The sequence below is a fragment of the Cetorhinus maximus genome, chromosome 9 (assembly GCF_964194155.1).
Source record: "Cetorhinus maximus chromosome 9, sCetMax3.hap1.1, whole genome shotgun sequence".
In the NCBI taxonomy this organism is placed as follows: domain Eukaryota; kingdom Metazoa; phylum Chordata; class Chondrichthyes; order Lamniformes; family Cetorhinidae; genus Cetorhinus; species Cetorhinus maximus.
In genome coordinates, this window is record NC_135887.1 from 25,447,598 (window position 1) to 25,464,121 (window position 16,524).

Sequence of the window (16,524 nt, forward strand, 5' to 3'; positions counted from 1 at the left end):
GGGAGGGTGGGGATTGGGTGAGGCTGGTGGGTGTGGGAGGGGGTGGGGAGGTGGGGTTGGTGGGTGGGGGAGGGGATGGGGAGGGTGGGGATTGGGTGAGGCTGGTGGGGGAGGGGATGGGGAGGTGGGGATTGGGTGGGGTTGGTGGGTGGGGGAGGGGATGGGGAGGTGGGGATTGGGTGAGGCTGGTGGGTGTGGGAGGGGGTGGGGAGGTGGGGATGGTGGGTGGGGGAGGGGATGGGGAGGTGGGGATTGGGTGGTGTTGGTAGGTGGGGATAGGGAGGTGGGGATTGGGTGGGGTGGGGTTGGTGGGTGGGGGAGGGGATGGGGAGGTGGGGATTGGGTGGGGTTGGTGGGTGGGGGAGGGGATGCGGAGGTGGGGATTGGGTGAGGCTGGTGGGTGGGTTGGATGGTATGAGTTTGATCGTCGGGAACCCAATGTACTAACCTATTTAAAGTGACTTTACTCCAGTTACTCATTAACTTGGGAAGAGTTTGATCAGGATCTGCAAAGGTATTGGAAGCTCATTCTATCAATAATTTTGAAAGGGAGGTAAACAGGAGCTGGAGGATGAGGAGCTTATGGGGTTACAGACAAGAAGTGTTAATCTGGTACTAAGCATGACTACCCTTCAAAGAGCTGGTGCAGTGCATGATGGGCTGAACGGCCTCCTTGTGTGCTGTAAGTTTCGATGATTCTATTCTATGATCAGGCTGAGGATGGATGGGATTTTATTTCACAGATGAAACGTCAATGTGGTCACCTCAGACACAGCCACTTGACTGTGGGAGATTGCTAAGTGCAGTGTGGTAATGAGCAGATCATCTGTTTTAGTGATGTTAATTGAGGGATAAATATTGGCCAGAACACCTGAGATAATTCCTCTGCCCTTTTTGAAATAGTGCCATGGATCTTTTACACCCCCCTGAGTGGACAGACAGGTCCTCAGTTTGACATCTCATTGGGAGTGATGCATAGTCTTTCCACAGTATTGTACAGAAGCGTCAGCCTTGATACTTGTGCACAGCCTTGTCATGGGGCTTGAACCCACATCCCCTGACTCAGCTGAGAATGCTACCCAGTGAGTCATGGCTGACTTCAAAATAATGATCCTTGCCTGATCCTGAATCAAGAGAGAGAATCCATCTAGGGATTGACTGACTTTCAATGTCAGTTTAATCGGGCAGTAGCCTGCTCTTTTTAAAATGAACATTCCCTGGTTGGAGCATTGCTACCGCATTTTTGCTGGGCTTATTCAAAGGGCATTTAAGAATCAACCAAGTTAATCACACTTATGGCCAAGGCTGTAGAGTAGCTCGATTCCTTCACTAAAGGACATCGGTGAAGTGGTTGGGTTTTTGCTATGAATACCTAATAGTTTCATGGTCACTTTTACTGAGACCAGCTTTTCATTTCCAGTTTCTCAATTGAATTTAAATTCTCATGGTGCCTGGGTGGAATCTTAACCTCTCGTTCTCTGGATTATTAATCCAATGGTACAACTCTGCTCTCTTACGTAGAATCATTCTTATTACTCACCCTGCACACACTCATCTTTGCACCTTTCTCCTGTAGCCTGGTGACCAGGATAGTAACACCAGTGAGTTCTGGACAGAACAGCACTGCAGCACTACCCTGTCCCCCCCGCCCCACCGACCCCACTCCCCTCAACCTGTTCATTTTCTCATTGCTGTTTGTGGGATCTTGCTGTGTGCTATGTTTCCAACAACTGTGACTACATTTCAAAAGTACTTCATTCAGGAAATATTGAGATTGTGGAAGGCGCTATAGAAGTGCAAGTCTTTGCTCTTTCTCATCTCCTCACAGCTGAGTGACTTTTTATACATGTTTAACCCGTTTAGAATAATGGAGGGGAGCTGGACCCTCGTGCTCTGCTTGGCAGTGTGTGAATGTTTCTGCTGTTTTGTTCTGTTTGATATTTTCCCTGATTCTCCAGGGCCCTGTGCTGTTTGTTATTTATGTCCATTTTGGAAGGTTGCTTGGAAGCGAAGGCTCATTGTGTGTGTGATGGGTTCCACAGGTTCCGGAACTTTCCTGTGAGACAATTGTTCCTGAATGGGAAGAAGGATTTGGCTCATTTACAGAATTATTAGTCAGGGAAAGTTCCAAAACCAGTTGAAGGCTTCAGGCGTAAGCTGATGGTATCTTGTGAGCTAATGACTCAGGCGATTTGGTAAAATATTAAACATTGGCCAAGAAAACTTGCCTTTTGTGTAATTCTTGATCATTTGACTGGAACTGTATTGTGATAAATAGGAACATGTAGGTCCTATTTTTCTCTTTTTTTAATTCATTCTCGGGATGTGGACTTTGCTGGCTGGGCCAGCATTTATTGCCCATCCCTAATTGCCCTTGAGAGGGTGGTGGTGAGCTGCCTTCTTGAACAGTTGCAGCCCATGTGGTGTAGATACACTCCCTGTTAGGGAGGGAGTTCCAGGATTTTGACCCAGCGACAGTGAAGGAACGGCGATATATTTCCAAGTCAGGATGGTGAGTGACTTGGAGGGGAACTTCCAATGGTGCTGTTGCCATGTGTCTGCTGCCCTTGTCTTTCCAAGTGGTAGAAATCACTGGTTTAGAAGGTGCTGTCGAAGGAGCCTGGATGAGTTGCTGCAGTGCATCTTGTAGATGGTACACACTGCTGCTACTGTGCGTCGGTGCTGGAGGGAGTGAGTGTTGAAGGTGGTGGATGGGATGCCAATCAGGTGGGCAGTTTGTCCTGGGTAGTATTGACTCGGTAGCATCGCCAGTCTCTGTGCCTGCCTCAGCTCCATCTATTGCTGAAATCCTCTTCCATACCTTTCTACATGTAGGCTTGGCTATCCCAGCACCCTCCTGACCAGTCTCCCACTTGCACCCTCTGTCAACCTCCGCTCATTCAAACCTTCCCAGCCCTAACTCTCATCAGGTTCCAATCGCCCAATCGCCCCTTGAGCTCACTGACCTACACTGGCTCCTGGTCTGGCATTTTAAAAAAAAAATTCTCATCCTTGTTTCCAAATCCCTCTATGGCCTCCCCTCTCCCCATCTCTGTCACCTCCTGAATCCCTACAACTTTCCGAGATAATTGCTCCACTATCGATGGCTGTTCCTTCAGCTGCCGAGATCCTAAGCTCTGGAATTCCCTCCCTAAACCACTCCACCTCTTATCCTCTAAGTTGCTCATCAGTATCTTCTTATGTGGCTTGGTGTCCATTTATGCCTGAAGGTGCTCCTGTGAAGTTAGTCAGCAAACCTCGAACATGTTTTACAATGTTATAAATGGATGTTTTTGTTCTTGAGCTTGTTGAGTGCCCTTGGGTCTGCCCCTCTCTAAAGCTATTGGATTTCCTAACCCTCACTCACTTGAGCTACTCTGACCTAAAGTGTTTGACATTCCTGGCCAGGCAATTTCAACCTGAAAGGCTATCGTTGGCTTTGTCCACCAGCCTGCTGACTAAAGGCAATGCCATTTCTAGCTGGAATCTTCCATTGCTGTGTTGAGTTGGGATGAGTTAGCAGCACCATCTCCACTCTCTCACTTACCAGACACGTCACCTTGTAGTACTGAAGGGGCTGTCCGATGCTGCAATTGAGCATGTGACCCCCCTGGGGAGGAAGGAGGGGAGAATCAGTCAGAACCACTGATTCAGACCTGCTGCTTCTTCAGGAAGGATGTGATTGGGCTCCGTGATGACACCCCTATAGCCAAACAGCAACTGTCAGGGTTCAGGCATGGGTAAGGACCACAGAGGGAGCACAGAGCAGATTACAGTTACATCAGTCACTGTTTCGTCTCCATCTGGAGTAACTGGGTTCAGTTCTGGGCACCGCATCTCAGGAAGGATATTTTGGCCTTGGCACGGGTACAGCTACTGATTTACCAGAATAATCCCATGGGCTAAAAGGGTTAAATTTTGAGGATAGGTTGATGAAGTAGGTTTGTGTTCCCAAATACCAGCTCCTAACCAGCCGCTCTGTGCTATGTAGTTACGCCATATCGGACAACTCGTATCGTTCAATGAGGTCAGAGCGGAAAGATCAGTGCATCCTGATCTCCGGTGAGAGTGGAGCTGGAAAAACCGAAGCCTCCAAGAAGATCCTTCAATACTATGCGGTGACCTGTCCGGCCAGTGTGAGAGTGGAGGCGGTGCGAGACCGGCTGCTCCAGTCTAACCCGGTGCTGGAGGTAAGTAGCTTCCTCCTGGGTGATGCTGAGATGTTTTTAACTGTTGGATACTTCATATGTCCTGGGCTAGAATGTTCCTGCAAATCTCCGCATGCTCCAGCGCCTGCTCTCTGTGGGGAAACGCTGAACCTTGATTCGTCTCCCACAAGAGCGACTGTTTATTATTAAGTCTGACCTGGACAGTTCCAAATAGAGGAGTAATGGCCTCCAGTTCAGCCCTGGTGGCCAGTGAAGAGATTTGACATGGGGAATGGGTTGAACAGAGTTAAGGTTTCAGCTCGTTGACCTTTCATCAGAACAGGGAGGAGGAGGAAGATGAAAGCTCATTGGCCTGAAACACTAACTCTGTTTCCCTCTCCACAGATGCTGCCAGACCAGCTGAGTGTTTTTCAGCATTTTCTGTCTTTATTTCAGATATCCATCATCTGCAGCACTTTACTTATGTTTGGAAGTAGTTCTGAATCCAAAGATTGGAATTATCAGAAGCTTCTGATGCCCCTGGCTCCACTCCTAGTGTTGGTTTTCACACGCACTTGGTTGTGAGTTTACTGATTCGTAAAAGAAATGTACGTGATCAGGAGTGAGGAACTGCTATTCACAGGCCTGAGGCCAACCTTGACCCAACAATCCTTGTTTTGTGTTTTCTAGGCATTTGGAAATGCTAAAACCCTACGCAATGATAATTCCAGTCGCTTTGGCAAGTACATGGATATCCAATTTGATTTCAGGGTAAGAAAGAGAAATATTCAGTGCTAACATTCCTGGAACCTGAGTAAGTGTAAATACTGTGCACAATGAGCAGGACAGTCTGTGAGTTGAGGTTTATCAGACTTTGGGGACTTGCTTTTTAGAGTTTCCAGACTTTCTGATTACTTTTTACTTTGCTTTTCGGTCAGATACATCATCCTCAGTTTTCACTGTTTTCACCAGTTAGTCAGCAAACGTCGAACAAATAGCTGGCGTTCACAGACTCTTTCATCCTTTCCAGAGGGTCTGTCCAAGGTGGCTATGGAGTGGTTTGCTGGACTGCTGGTAACCTGCTGTTTTGTGTTCATAGGGGGCACCGGTGGGAGGTCACATCCTCAATTACCTGCTGGAGAAATCCCGTGTTGTCCACCAAAATCACGGTGAGAGGAACTTTCACATCTTTTATCAAGTGATAGAAGGAGGTGAAGAGGACCTACTGAGGAGGCTGGGGCTGGAACGCAATCCCCAAAGCTACCAATATCTAGTCAAAGTAAGGAGAGTGGGGGCGCGGGTGTGGAGAGTGGGGGCGCGGGTGTGGGGAGCAGGTGCGGGGAGCGGGGGAGTCGGGAGCAGGGGCGCGGGTGTGGGGTGTGGGGGGCGGGGGGCGCGGAGCGTGGGTGTGTGGAGAGCAGGAGCGCGGGTGTGAAGAGCAGGGGCGTGGTTGTAGAGAGTGGGGGTGTCGGAGGCATGGGTGTGTGGGGAGCGGGGGCGTGGAGAGCGGGGGTGTGGAGAGCGGGGATGTGGAGAGCGGGGGCGTGGGTGTGGCGAGCAGGGGGTGTGGAGAGTGGGGGCGTGGGTGTGGCGAGCGGGGGGTGTGGAGAGTGGGGGCGTGGGTGTGGCGAGCGGGGGTGTGGCGAGCGAGGGTATGGGGGGCGCGGGGGTGTGGAGAGTGCGAGCGTGGGTGTGGTTGTGGAGGGTGCGGGTGTGTGGGGAGCACGGGTGTGGGGAGCACGGGTGTGGAGAGCGGGGGCACGGGTGTGGAGAGCGGGGGCACGGGTATGGAGAGCGGGGGCACGGGTGTGGGGAGCGGGGGCACGGGTGTGGGGAGCGGGGTCACAGGGGTGTGGAGAGCGGGGGCACGGGGGTGGAGAGCAGGGGCACGGGGGTGTGGAGAGCGGGGGTGTGGAGAGCGGGGGCACGGGTGTGTGGAGAGCGGGGGCACGGGTGTGGAGAGCAGGGGCGCGGGGGTGTGGAGAGCGGGAGCACAGGTGTGGGGAGCAGGGGCGCGGGGGTGTGGAGAGCGAGGGCACGGGTGTGGAGAGCAGGGGCACGGGCGTGGGGTACTGGGGTGTGGAGGGCGCGGGTGTGGGGAGCCGGTGTGTGGAGAGTGGGTGTGTGGCGAGTGGGGGCGCAGGTGTGGGGAGAGCGGGGGTGCGGGTGTGGGGAGCGGGTGTGGGGAGAGCGCAGGTGCGGGTGTGGGGAGCAGACACTTGGTTGAGAGGAGAGTACAGGAAGATTCTTGGGCTGCGCTGACCTGAGTATCTGCGGAGCTAGTGAGGGAATGAGCCAGGACCTGACTTGTCTCCAGTGTCTCACCCCCCTTGCTGGGAAATGTGTGGCCAATAGGGGAGAACAATGCTGCACACACAGCAATATTCTGTCTGCACTCACTGCCTAGATTTACACTTGGTTAGCCACTCAGTCAAGGTGATAGAAGATGGTGTATCTGTGAATGTCTGATCTCAGGGTGGGAGCTCGGGGAAGACAGCACCTGCAGAAAAGGAGGGTGGAAAACTTGGGATATATTAGGGGAAGGGTGGAAGTGAATTTCCTTCCATCACCAGTAAATTTTATTCCTGAATTATGGCAGGCATGCTCCCTGAAATCAGTTTCAGCTCTGTGTGACCGAGAGATCCACCAGAATCTGTTGTCACTCAGTCAGTCACTCAGTCAGTGACAATATTCCTTTTTCTGACAAAATGCTTGTTCTGTCTTTCAGGGTCATTGTGCAAAAGTTAGCTCCATCAATGACAAGAATGATTGGAAAACTGTGCACAAAGCACTATCTGTCATCGATTTCAGTGACACCGACATAGAGGTAGGTTGTGGGGTTGTACTTGGGTGTGTCAGTGATTTCAGACACTGGCCTGGAGTGAACTTTGTTCAGCTTTGGGGTCTGACAGAACTGGGTTTGAATCCTGTCGGGAATGACCCAGGCTTCAGGGGTGGGTAGAGACGGATAAAATTGGTACTGATTGAGAAACCCAGAGAATTACACAAGACATACGGCACAGAAACAGGCCAAGCAGCCCAACCAGTCCATGCCGGTGTTAATACCCCACTCAAGCCTCCTCCCATCTTTTCTCTTTTAATTCTACCATTGTAAAGCTCTATTCCTCCCTCCCTCCTGTGTTTATCCAGCTTCCCCTTAAATTTACCATGCCATTCATTTCAACCGCTCCCTGTGGGAGTGAGTTTCACATTCTCCCCACCCTCTGGGTAAAGAAGTTTCTTCTGAATTTCCTATTGGGTCCTTACCTTATTTTATCTTTTATTGATGGCCTCCAGTTATGCTCTTCCTCAACAAGTGGGAACTGCTGCTGTTGCTTGTAGCTACACCTACCAGGAGATCTGCTGCCATGGTTTGTCGCGCTCGCCTGTCTTGCACCACCCTCACACATCCCCTGCAGCTTGTCTGCATCGCTCTGTCACATCCATCATCCAACTTCGCCCAGATCGACCCCTCTTTCTCTGCCCTCCCTGCTCTTTGCCTTCTAGCAGAGATCTCTGTAGCTTTTCAGCCCTGATCAAACAGCTGAAATGGTGACGTTGTCTTTTCTGGGTGTCACTGTTAGAGTTCTTCTTGTTCTTGTCAATTCAAGCATCTCTTCATTGGTCTAATGGTCTGAAATGGAATTTTTAACAAACATCTTAGCATCCACATTTCAACCACCTCTATTTTGTTCCATGATCTTTATTTATTGTCCAGCTTTCTGAGGCAGACAGGGAAGTGGGTAGAATGTAACATCTTATGAGTTTTTTTCTTGTTACAGGTTTGAGTTTTCTTGTTGCCAACGCATTCTTTATCTTCACAAAATTACTTTTGGCTATCTCTAACCTTCTAATTTCAGCATCTCGCGACTACCATCTTCTGTTACCATTTGTCCAAAATGGAAAAACAACTGGGAACATTCTCTCCATACCCTCTCTATCAGAACCTTTCTTAATTTTAAAGACCCCAGGTCCCAAGAATGCAAATTCAAATCCTCCCTCTCTAACTCCCAATGGGTAAAGGGGATGGGATGATGTCCCTCGCTGACCGCTCACCTTTATACCAATTGCGTAGTGTTGTCATCACAAAGAAGCGGATTGCTTGGTTCGAGCCCTGTTTGAGGACAGTGGCTGTCAACCCCTGGTATGTTCCTCGAAGACCTGAGAGAGATAACAAAATACCTCAGTGAGAATTTCCTCAATTATCTCTGAATAAACAGGGATTCCGTGGGGGTGGTGGGGAGACCCTCCCTCTTCCTCTCTTAATTCCATTCTTTCCCCCACCACAAAGGCAGTGACTCGATGAGGCTCACTGGTCCTCAGTACCCTGTCCATTGGACCCTAGACCAGAGTTATTCAATATGTTAGCCACTAATAGAGTGTGCCAGTGTGTCTTAATCATTGCAAAGGTTTTCCTTCATCGATTAGTGACTGGTGGGAGATGTTTCTCCGGTAAATATCCACCTGTGAACCATATTTACTGGGATTGTGTGGGAGGCATTTCCTACTAAAATTCCAGCATGGCAGAAAGCGTTGAGTAATTTTTAAAGTAAGGCACGCTGTCAGGTACAGATCTCAGTATCTGTGTTTGGGTCATTCGCCATCCTCCCAGGATACAGTCTGCAGCCCAGAGACCAGCAAAGGGGAAAATCATTGTTGAAATAGGGGGGAAGGGTGTGGACAGAAGGAGGGAGGGGGCAGGGTGAAAGGAGAGAGAGGGGAAGAGGGAGAGTAGGGGGCAGGATGGTGGATAGGGAGGGGGCAAGGTGGGGAAGAGGGGGAGAGGGAGGGAGGAAGGGGAGAGGGAGGGAGTGGGAGCTTGTTGTGCCTTCTATGAACCCTCTTTATTTCCCCTTCTACTTTGAACAGGAGCTGCTGAATGTTGTAGCCAGTGTTCTGCACCTTGGAAATTTACAGTGCTCCTCAGACGATGATGGAAATGCCACCATTACTGGTGAAAATCAGATCAGACTGCTGTCCCGGGTCAGTAATACCCTCTGCTGGTGGAATTCTTCTTTTGTGGAACATGTTATTAGTCATTCGATCACTGAGATATTTCAGTCATGTGAAGTCTTTCTCTACATTCTTTGAACCTCTGGGGCTATCTCGGATTGGATCAGATAATCTGGAAAATTCTAAACTGCATCTAAACAAACAACCACATTTAAATATAAAGGCACTTTGCCCTTAGTTTTGGGTCTTGTGATGTGGAATGATGGATAATCATTAATTAACTGTTCAGTTAACTACCAGCAGCAACAAAATAAGCTCATATGTTGAGCTCTGATTCCCTGGCCCCTCTCCGTACATCGCTCCCTCTCCCTGTACGCTCTTACCACCTCGTGCCCTACCCCCTCCAGTTTTGGAGGAGGGCTCTGTCCTGTGATACATAAGAGTTATGTTAAATGACCATTTTCTTTTGCTCTTGATTTCAGCTTCTTGGGGTGCCTGGCAATGTCCTGCGCGAGGCTCTGATTCACAAGAAAATCAGCGCCAAGGGAGAGGAGGTGGGGACTGTCTCTAGATTCTCATGCCTTCGTATCTGAACCTGATACATGAGCTGCACCAGTTTAAATGTTGTATTGTCAATGAACAGAAAGGGAGGTAGTAACATTATAACTGGATAAAGCTCTGGTCAACCCCAACACCATTCACTTCTGGAACCACACCTCAGGAAGGATATATTGGCCTTGGAGGGGGTGCAGCACAGATTCACCAGAGTGATACTGGGGTCAGAGGGGTTAAATAATGATGACAGGTTGCATACACTTGACTTGTATTCCCATGAGTTTAGAAGATTAAAGGAGGGGCTCTAATTGAGGTATTTAAGATGGTTAAGCGAGTTGATAGTCTCTCTCTACCTATCCTGTTTTCTCCAGTGAGGGGAGGACAGAATCTTAAAATTTGAGCCAGGCTGTCCGAGGTGACATCAGGAAACATTTCTTCACAGAAAGGGAAGTGGAGATCTGGAACTCTCTTCCCCCAGAAAGATGCTGCAGTGGGGACAATTGAAAATTTCAAAACTAAGATTGATGGATTTTTGTTAGGTAAAGTATTAAGGGATGTAAGGCCAAGGTGGGTAAATAGAGTTGAGATGCATATGGGTAGAATGACGGAACAGGCTTGAAGGGTTGAATGGCCTGTCCCTGTTGCTACGAATGTTCTGATTGTTATTTTTTCATCTTTCTCTTGTAGCTGATCAGTCCCCTGAATGTTGAGCAAGCAGCCTGTGCACGGGATGCTCTGGCAAAGGCTATCTATGGCCGCACTTTCTCCTGGCTGGTCCACAAAATCAACAAGTCTCTAGCCCACAGGGTAATGGTGATGTGGAATCCTGCTCTTCTATTGGGGGCGGTGACTGTCTGTTGGGCCTTTAGATCTGTTTCTGTTGCTCCCAATTCTGTGCTGTGCAGTATGGTGAGACAGGTGACCAGGGCCAGGAATTTTCAGTTGGTGGGCGAGCTCGGCAGAAGCGGGCGAGGGCAGTCGCGGAGCTGATCACCACCTGTGATTGTCTCCGCCCCACCATTTTACGTGGGCGGGCCAATTAAGGCGTAAGACACGAGCCGTAGCACTCAGCGCTACCTGTGTGGGCAGGGGGAGGAGAGAGAGTCGGGGCTAGTGCTCTTTCGTGCATGTGCACAAAAGAGCGCTTCGATCTCCCCGAGGCACAGAGCTGCCTCAGAGAGATTGAACCAATATTGAAATAATTAAATAAATGGAGAAAAAATTTAATTAAGCATGTTCCCTCATGTGACATGTTTCTATATTGAGGAGAATTTAAAAAATTTAATTGATAAAAGCTTTAGGAAACCTCATCCCGCTTGTGGATGAAGTTTCCTAAAAAACGTGAAGGTCACTTGGCCTTTTTGCCCGCCCGACAACCGTTAGGCCATTTACATATCAGCGGGCACACAGCCGACTCTAGTGTGCGCCCGCCGAACGAAACAGCGCGATGACTTTGGGACGCACACCGAACGTCATCGCGCGTCATTTTACGCTCAGGTGTGTTGGGCCCGGACCCCACACGCCGACTGAAAAACCCTGCCCCAGGACTGACTGTGACTGACCAACAAATGCAGGGTACAAACTGGGACTTGAGTTGGCATCACCAGCTCTCCAGGGTTGTCCTGATTTAAAGATTAATCACCAGGAAACAGCTGTGAGCAGCCCAGGGATAGGGTGGTATGATGGGTTATGTTCCTGGTCGAATAATCCCAAGAATGTGACTGCAGATATTACAGTGGGCAGCTTGAGAATCTTGAGTTCTGGAAATAAACAGTTAGTCCCCTTAAAAGTGACATTGAAGCTGTCAGATTGTCGTAAGAACTCAGCTGGTTCATTAATGCCATTTAGAGAATGAAATCTGCCGTCTTTACACTGCCTGGGCCTATATGTGACTCTCATCCCCACAGCAAGCTGGTCAACTCTGAACTGACCTTCAGCTGTTATCAAACTCTGAAATGAACGTATCCTGAGAACAATGGGCATGTTTGGTGACCAATGGCGGAACTGTGTGGGTGGACTATCACCGGGATTGGTGTGTTTGGTGACCAATGGCGGAACTGTTTGGTGGACTATCACCGGGATTGGTGTGTTTGGTGACCAATGGCGGAACTATGTGGGCGGACTGTCACTGGGATTGGTGTGTTTGGTGACCAATGGTGGAACTATGTGGGCGGACTGTCACCGGGATTGGTGTGTTTGGTGACCAATGGCGGAACTGTGTGGGCGGACTGTCACCAGGATTGGTGTGTTTGGTGACCAATGGCGGAACTGTGTGGACGGACTGTCACCAGGATTGGTGTGTTTGGTGACCATAATGGTGGTTGGGGCAGCATTGTTTTAAGTGGGAGGTCATGTGATAAAAGCTCCAAGAATATCAGGTTGTTGAACCATTATTTAATTCCGAAATTGTTGCAGCCTGATTTCTGCGTAAATCTTTATTTGGTACATTGGATTTTGATTTCTGTACCCTTTGCCCCACAGGATTCCACATATTCTGATCGCAATAGACCCAATGTCATTGGGCTGCTGGATATTTATGGATTTGAGGTATTCCAACACAACAGGTAACTTGTTATAAAGTTCTGGTTAGACCCTTTCTGGAGTAACTGTCTTCAGTTCTGCGCTGCTCACCTCAGCCTTGGAGAGGGTGCAGAACAGGTTCACCAGAGTGATCCCAGGGCTAAAGGGGTTAAATTATGAGGACAGGTGGAATGGACTAGTTTTGTTTCTGTACTTCCTTGAATAAAGAAGATTAAGAGCTGAGCTAATTGAGGTGATAAAAATGATAAAAAGGGATTCAATTGGTTAGAGAGGGAGTAACTATTTCCTCTGGTGGGGAGCCCAGAATAAAGGGCACAATTTTACAATTGGAGTTAGGAGTGAAATCAAGAAGCATTTCTTCACAGAAATAGTAATGAAAATCTGGAATTCTCTCCCCCAACAAGCTGTGGATACTGGGGGTCAATTGAAAATTTCAAAACTGAGGGTGAAGGATTTTTGTTGGCTAAGTGTATGAAGGGATACAGAACTAAGGTGTGCAGATAGAGTTGATGTGCTGATCAGCCATAATCTAATTGAATGGTGGAATAGCCTTGAGGGGCTGAATGGCCTTTTCCCGTTCCTATGTTTCTAACTGGCATCTTCAGAGATTGCTATCTGTTGCCCATGAATGCAGCTTCCGTTCCTCATACTTAGAGTTTCTCAAGATGCTGATTTAAGAGGCCTGTGTTCTCAGGACCTCATATGGTTGTGAAACATGAGGAAGCTTAACAGCTTTCATCTTCACTGTTTGTGGCGCATTCTGGGCATATAGAAGGACAAATCATGAATGTGACTGTCCTCTCAAAGGCAAATCTCCCAAGTATATTGGCATTCATCAAGCAGTGGTGACTTTGCTAGCTTGGGTGCATTTGCAGCATGGAAGACAGGTGCACACCCAAGCAGATACGTGGGAACCACCACCTGGAAGTTCCCCTCCAAGCCACTCACCATCCTGACTTGGAAATATATCGCCGTTCCCTCACTGTCGCTGGGTCAAAATCCTGGAACTCCCTCCCTAACAGCATGGTGGGTGTACCTACACCACATGGACTGCAGCAGTTGAGTTGTTGGGTGAAACTGTGTGTGTTGATTGAGTGCTGCACTAGTGCGTGTCCCCTTGCTTAATAAACCTGTCTCCTCTCTACAGTTTTGAACAGTTCTGCATCAACTACTGCAATGAAAAACTGCAGCAGCTATTCATTGAGCTGACACTGAAGTCTGAGCAGGAGGAATATGAGGCCGAAGGAATCGCGGTATGGTATTATCAGAGATAACTGGCCAAAAACAGGAGCCTTTGGCTCAGTAACGCATGTTCTGGGGGAGAAAGGGTTATATTTTAAGGACAGGTTTCGTAAACTATGCTTGTATTCCCTTGAGTTTAAGAAGATTAAGGGGTTATCTAATCAAGGTGTTTAAAATGAAAAAGGGATTGGACAAGATAGATAGAAATTGCTTCCACTGACGGGGAGAGCCCAGAACAAGGAGGCACAAGTTTGTAAATGAAGAAGTTTCTCATTAGTAAGGTCGGCTATTAAGAGCCTGTGGATTGTAAGCCTGGGCTTTGTTTTTGTTGGTTTGTGATGTTGAGGGAAATCCTAGTTTCCTGGTCCCTTTTCTATTTGAATTTCTTTTCCTATGTTTCCAGTGGGAGCCTGTTCAGTATTTTAACAACAAAATCATCTGTGACTTGGTCGAGGAGAAGCACAAGGGGATCATCTCCATCTTGGTGAGGATGTTGAGCATTTAGTCTATAGTTTTAAATTTAGTTTTGGGTCTTGGTATTAACCACCCCCATCACTCAGTATCATAGGAACTTCGGAGCAGGAGTAGGCCTTTCAGCCCTTCAAGTCTGCTTTGACATTCCATTCAATAAGATTCAATAAGTCAATGGCTGCCCCTCCCAATCGTACCATGGGTTGCCAACTCTGGTTGGACATATTCCTGGAGGTCATATGACCTCCAAATATCCCACACACCTCTCCCCCCCGCCCCCCCCTCTCCCCATTGGTCGGCTGACACCCAGCTTTTCAACGCCCTGCCTTCCGAGTCAATCAGGAAGGCAACTGACTCTTTCTTACTTGACTGGATGACCATCAGTCAAATGGCCCTTTCCCGATCTCCAATATTCTTATTACCAATAATCAAAAGTGTTCAAATAAAATGACGGGGGAAAAGCCATTTTCTTCTGGATTACTGTACAGCCAATTCCGTTTCAGAGCACACTCTCCCCACCTCCACTACTGTATATGTCATTTGTTGTGGAGCCTTACTGTATCACTGATCTTATCTGTGAACTTTGTTGCAGGATGAAGAATGTTTGCGTCCTGGAGATGCGACAGATTTAACCTTCCTGGAGAAGCTGGAAGAGACGGTTGGGAAACATCCTCATTTTGTAACGTGAGCAGATTCCCTCTAACTCTGCACTCCAGTACCTTCCATTCTGTCTGTGTTATATTGGTCCCCTCCTTCCCACTCCTCCCTCAGTTAGTAGCTGCTCGGAGATTGAATGGAAGCTCCAATCTTTTTATGAAGTGCTTGGGAACAAATGAAGTCCAATGAGATTTGTGACCAATGCACAAAGTCACTTCTGCAATAACATTAATCCTCAATCAGTAACCTAACATCTGTCACTCTGCTCCCTTTCAACATGTGTCACCACACTGGCCTGCTCACCCTCATCGCTCCATTTCACTGACTCTCCCTCAGCCCCATCTCCAACACCGATAGCGAGTCACATCAGGCTGGATGTGGGGCTTAATCTGTTTGAATAGACAGGTGAATGAGGAAACAGAAATGAGCAGGGGCTGAAAGGGTTAATTTCTCTCTTGGGATTTCCCTGACAAGGGGTTGGGAAAGTGAATGATCCAAAATACATATAGAGAATGCAACATGGATACCTAAATGTCACCTTGTCAATCGGGAGAGTGATAGGAGGAACAGGGAAATTGGCAGATGAATTCTGAAATAATTGAGCCTGAAATAACAGAAACCCGCAAATTACATTCATCGGTCAAGAAAATAAAACCCAACTCCCTGTCTTTCCACTTCTCTCACTCTCTTTGGCTCATATTTCTTTCTTTCTCTATCTCTACCTCTCTCTTTCTCTCCTCTCTTTCTGTCTATTTCTCTCCCCATTGTTCTCTTTCTCTTTCTCTAGCTTTCTTCTCTTCGCCTCGCCTTACTCTTTCCCACTCCACTTTTTCTCTCTCTCTCTTTCTGTCTCTGTCCTGAACCCCCTTGTTCTGTGGTCTCTCCATCTCTTTCTCTATCTCTCTCTTCTCTCTCTCTGTGTCTCTATCTTTGTGGCTATTGACTGTTCCCTTTGTTGTTAGACACAAGTTGGCGGATCAGAAAACCCGCAAGACGCTGGTGAGAGAGGAGTTCAGGCTTTTGCATTACGCTGGGGAGGTGAATTACAATGTGACAGGTAGGCACAACACCAACTCGCACACTCCACATTCCTTAAACTTTGTGTGGAATCCATTTAAGGTGAAATTTCTTCTGCAGGATTCCTGGACAAGAACAATGATCTGCTCTTCAGGAATCTAAAAGAGGTGAGTTTGAAAAAAAGTAGTGAATCGAAATGTTCTCGTTCAATTCAATTAAGAAATGAGAAAATGTCTAGTGACCCAACTTCACAGAAACCTTATTGAGATGAGTCTGGGGGATAGCGAGTGCTGGTTGTGATCTAAAATATACCATGAGGTAAATGTGCGGTTCAGGTCAGATTAAAGCTCAATTCTATCAATGTTAAATTATATTTTTCCTTTTCCTCTTTGCTGTGTTTACCACATCCCGTCACTGGTAACTGTAAGGTGTTCTAGAGGCCAGCACTAATGATCCAGAGAAAGACTCCTTGTTAAATCCTCGCTGGGTGATTGAGTACAGACACTGAGTGACTGGCCTGTCTCTGCCCAGTATCATTCCCATTGGCTCATTTTGTTGTCCTTTACAGGCAATATGCGAGTCTGGGAACGGGATCCTGAACCAGTGCTTTGAGCGAGGAGAATTGGATGACAAGAAGAGACCAGAAACGGTAAGGGGCCAAAGAACAGTAACCCTCGAGGGTGAGTTCCCCTCAACACCCCCAGCCCCCCCACTACCCAACCCAACTTCCTGCCAACCCAACACAATTCGCTCCCTAACTATCCAAGGTGCTGATGTTCAGTCCTTGGGGTTATCCCCTTTGCTCCTCCACCTCTGAATGCTGCTGTTGTACAGTCTCCATCTTGCTCCTTCTCCAGAGTCAGCCCCTGTTAAGGGTTCAACTTCTCCAACCCCTTGTGCCAGTGAAAGCATTTATGGTTCCAACAGCAGCCTCTAACCC

General features: G+C 48.2%; 1 protein-coding gene across 1 annotated transcript in view; it reads left to right on the plus strand.

Moving 5' to 3' along the window:
- LOC144684499 (unconventional myosin-Ic-like) overlaps positions 1-16,524 on the plus strand; it is a 56,958-nt gene that overhangs the window by 14,201 nt on the left and 26,233 nt on the right. Inside the window, exons 3-16 of the mRNA XM_078548326.1 lie at positions 3,992-4,190; positions 4,839-4,919; positions 5,248-5,427; positions 6,877-6,975; positions 9,018-9,131; positions 9,584-9,655; positions 10,344-10,463; positions 12,138-12,220; positions 13,345-13,450; positions 13,843-13,923; positions 14,503-14,594; positions 15,530-15,624; positions 15,705-15,751; positions 16,153-16,233. Coding sequence (XP_078404452.1) covers positions 4,023-4,190; positions 4,839-4,919; positions 5,248-5,427; positions 6,877-6,975; positions 9,018-9,131; positions 9,584-9,655; positions 10,344-10,463; positions 12,138-12,220; positions 13,345-13,450; positions 13,843-13,923; positions 14,503-14,594; positions 15,530-15,624; positions 15,705-15,751; positions 16,153-16,233 — 1,419 coding nt within the window. The 5' untranslated portion in view covers positions 3,992-4,022. The remainder of the gene's footprint in view (positions 1-3,991; positions 4,191-4,838; positions 4,920-5,247; positions 5,428-6,876; positions 6,976-9,017; positions 9,132-9,583; positions 9,656-10,343; positions 10,464-12,137; positions 12,221-13,344; positions 13,451-13,842; positions 13,924-14,502; positions 14,595-15,529; positions 15,625-15,704; positions 15,752-16,152; positions 16,234-16,524) is intronic.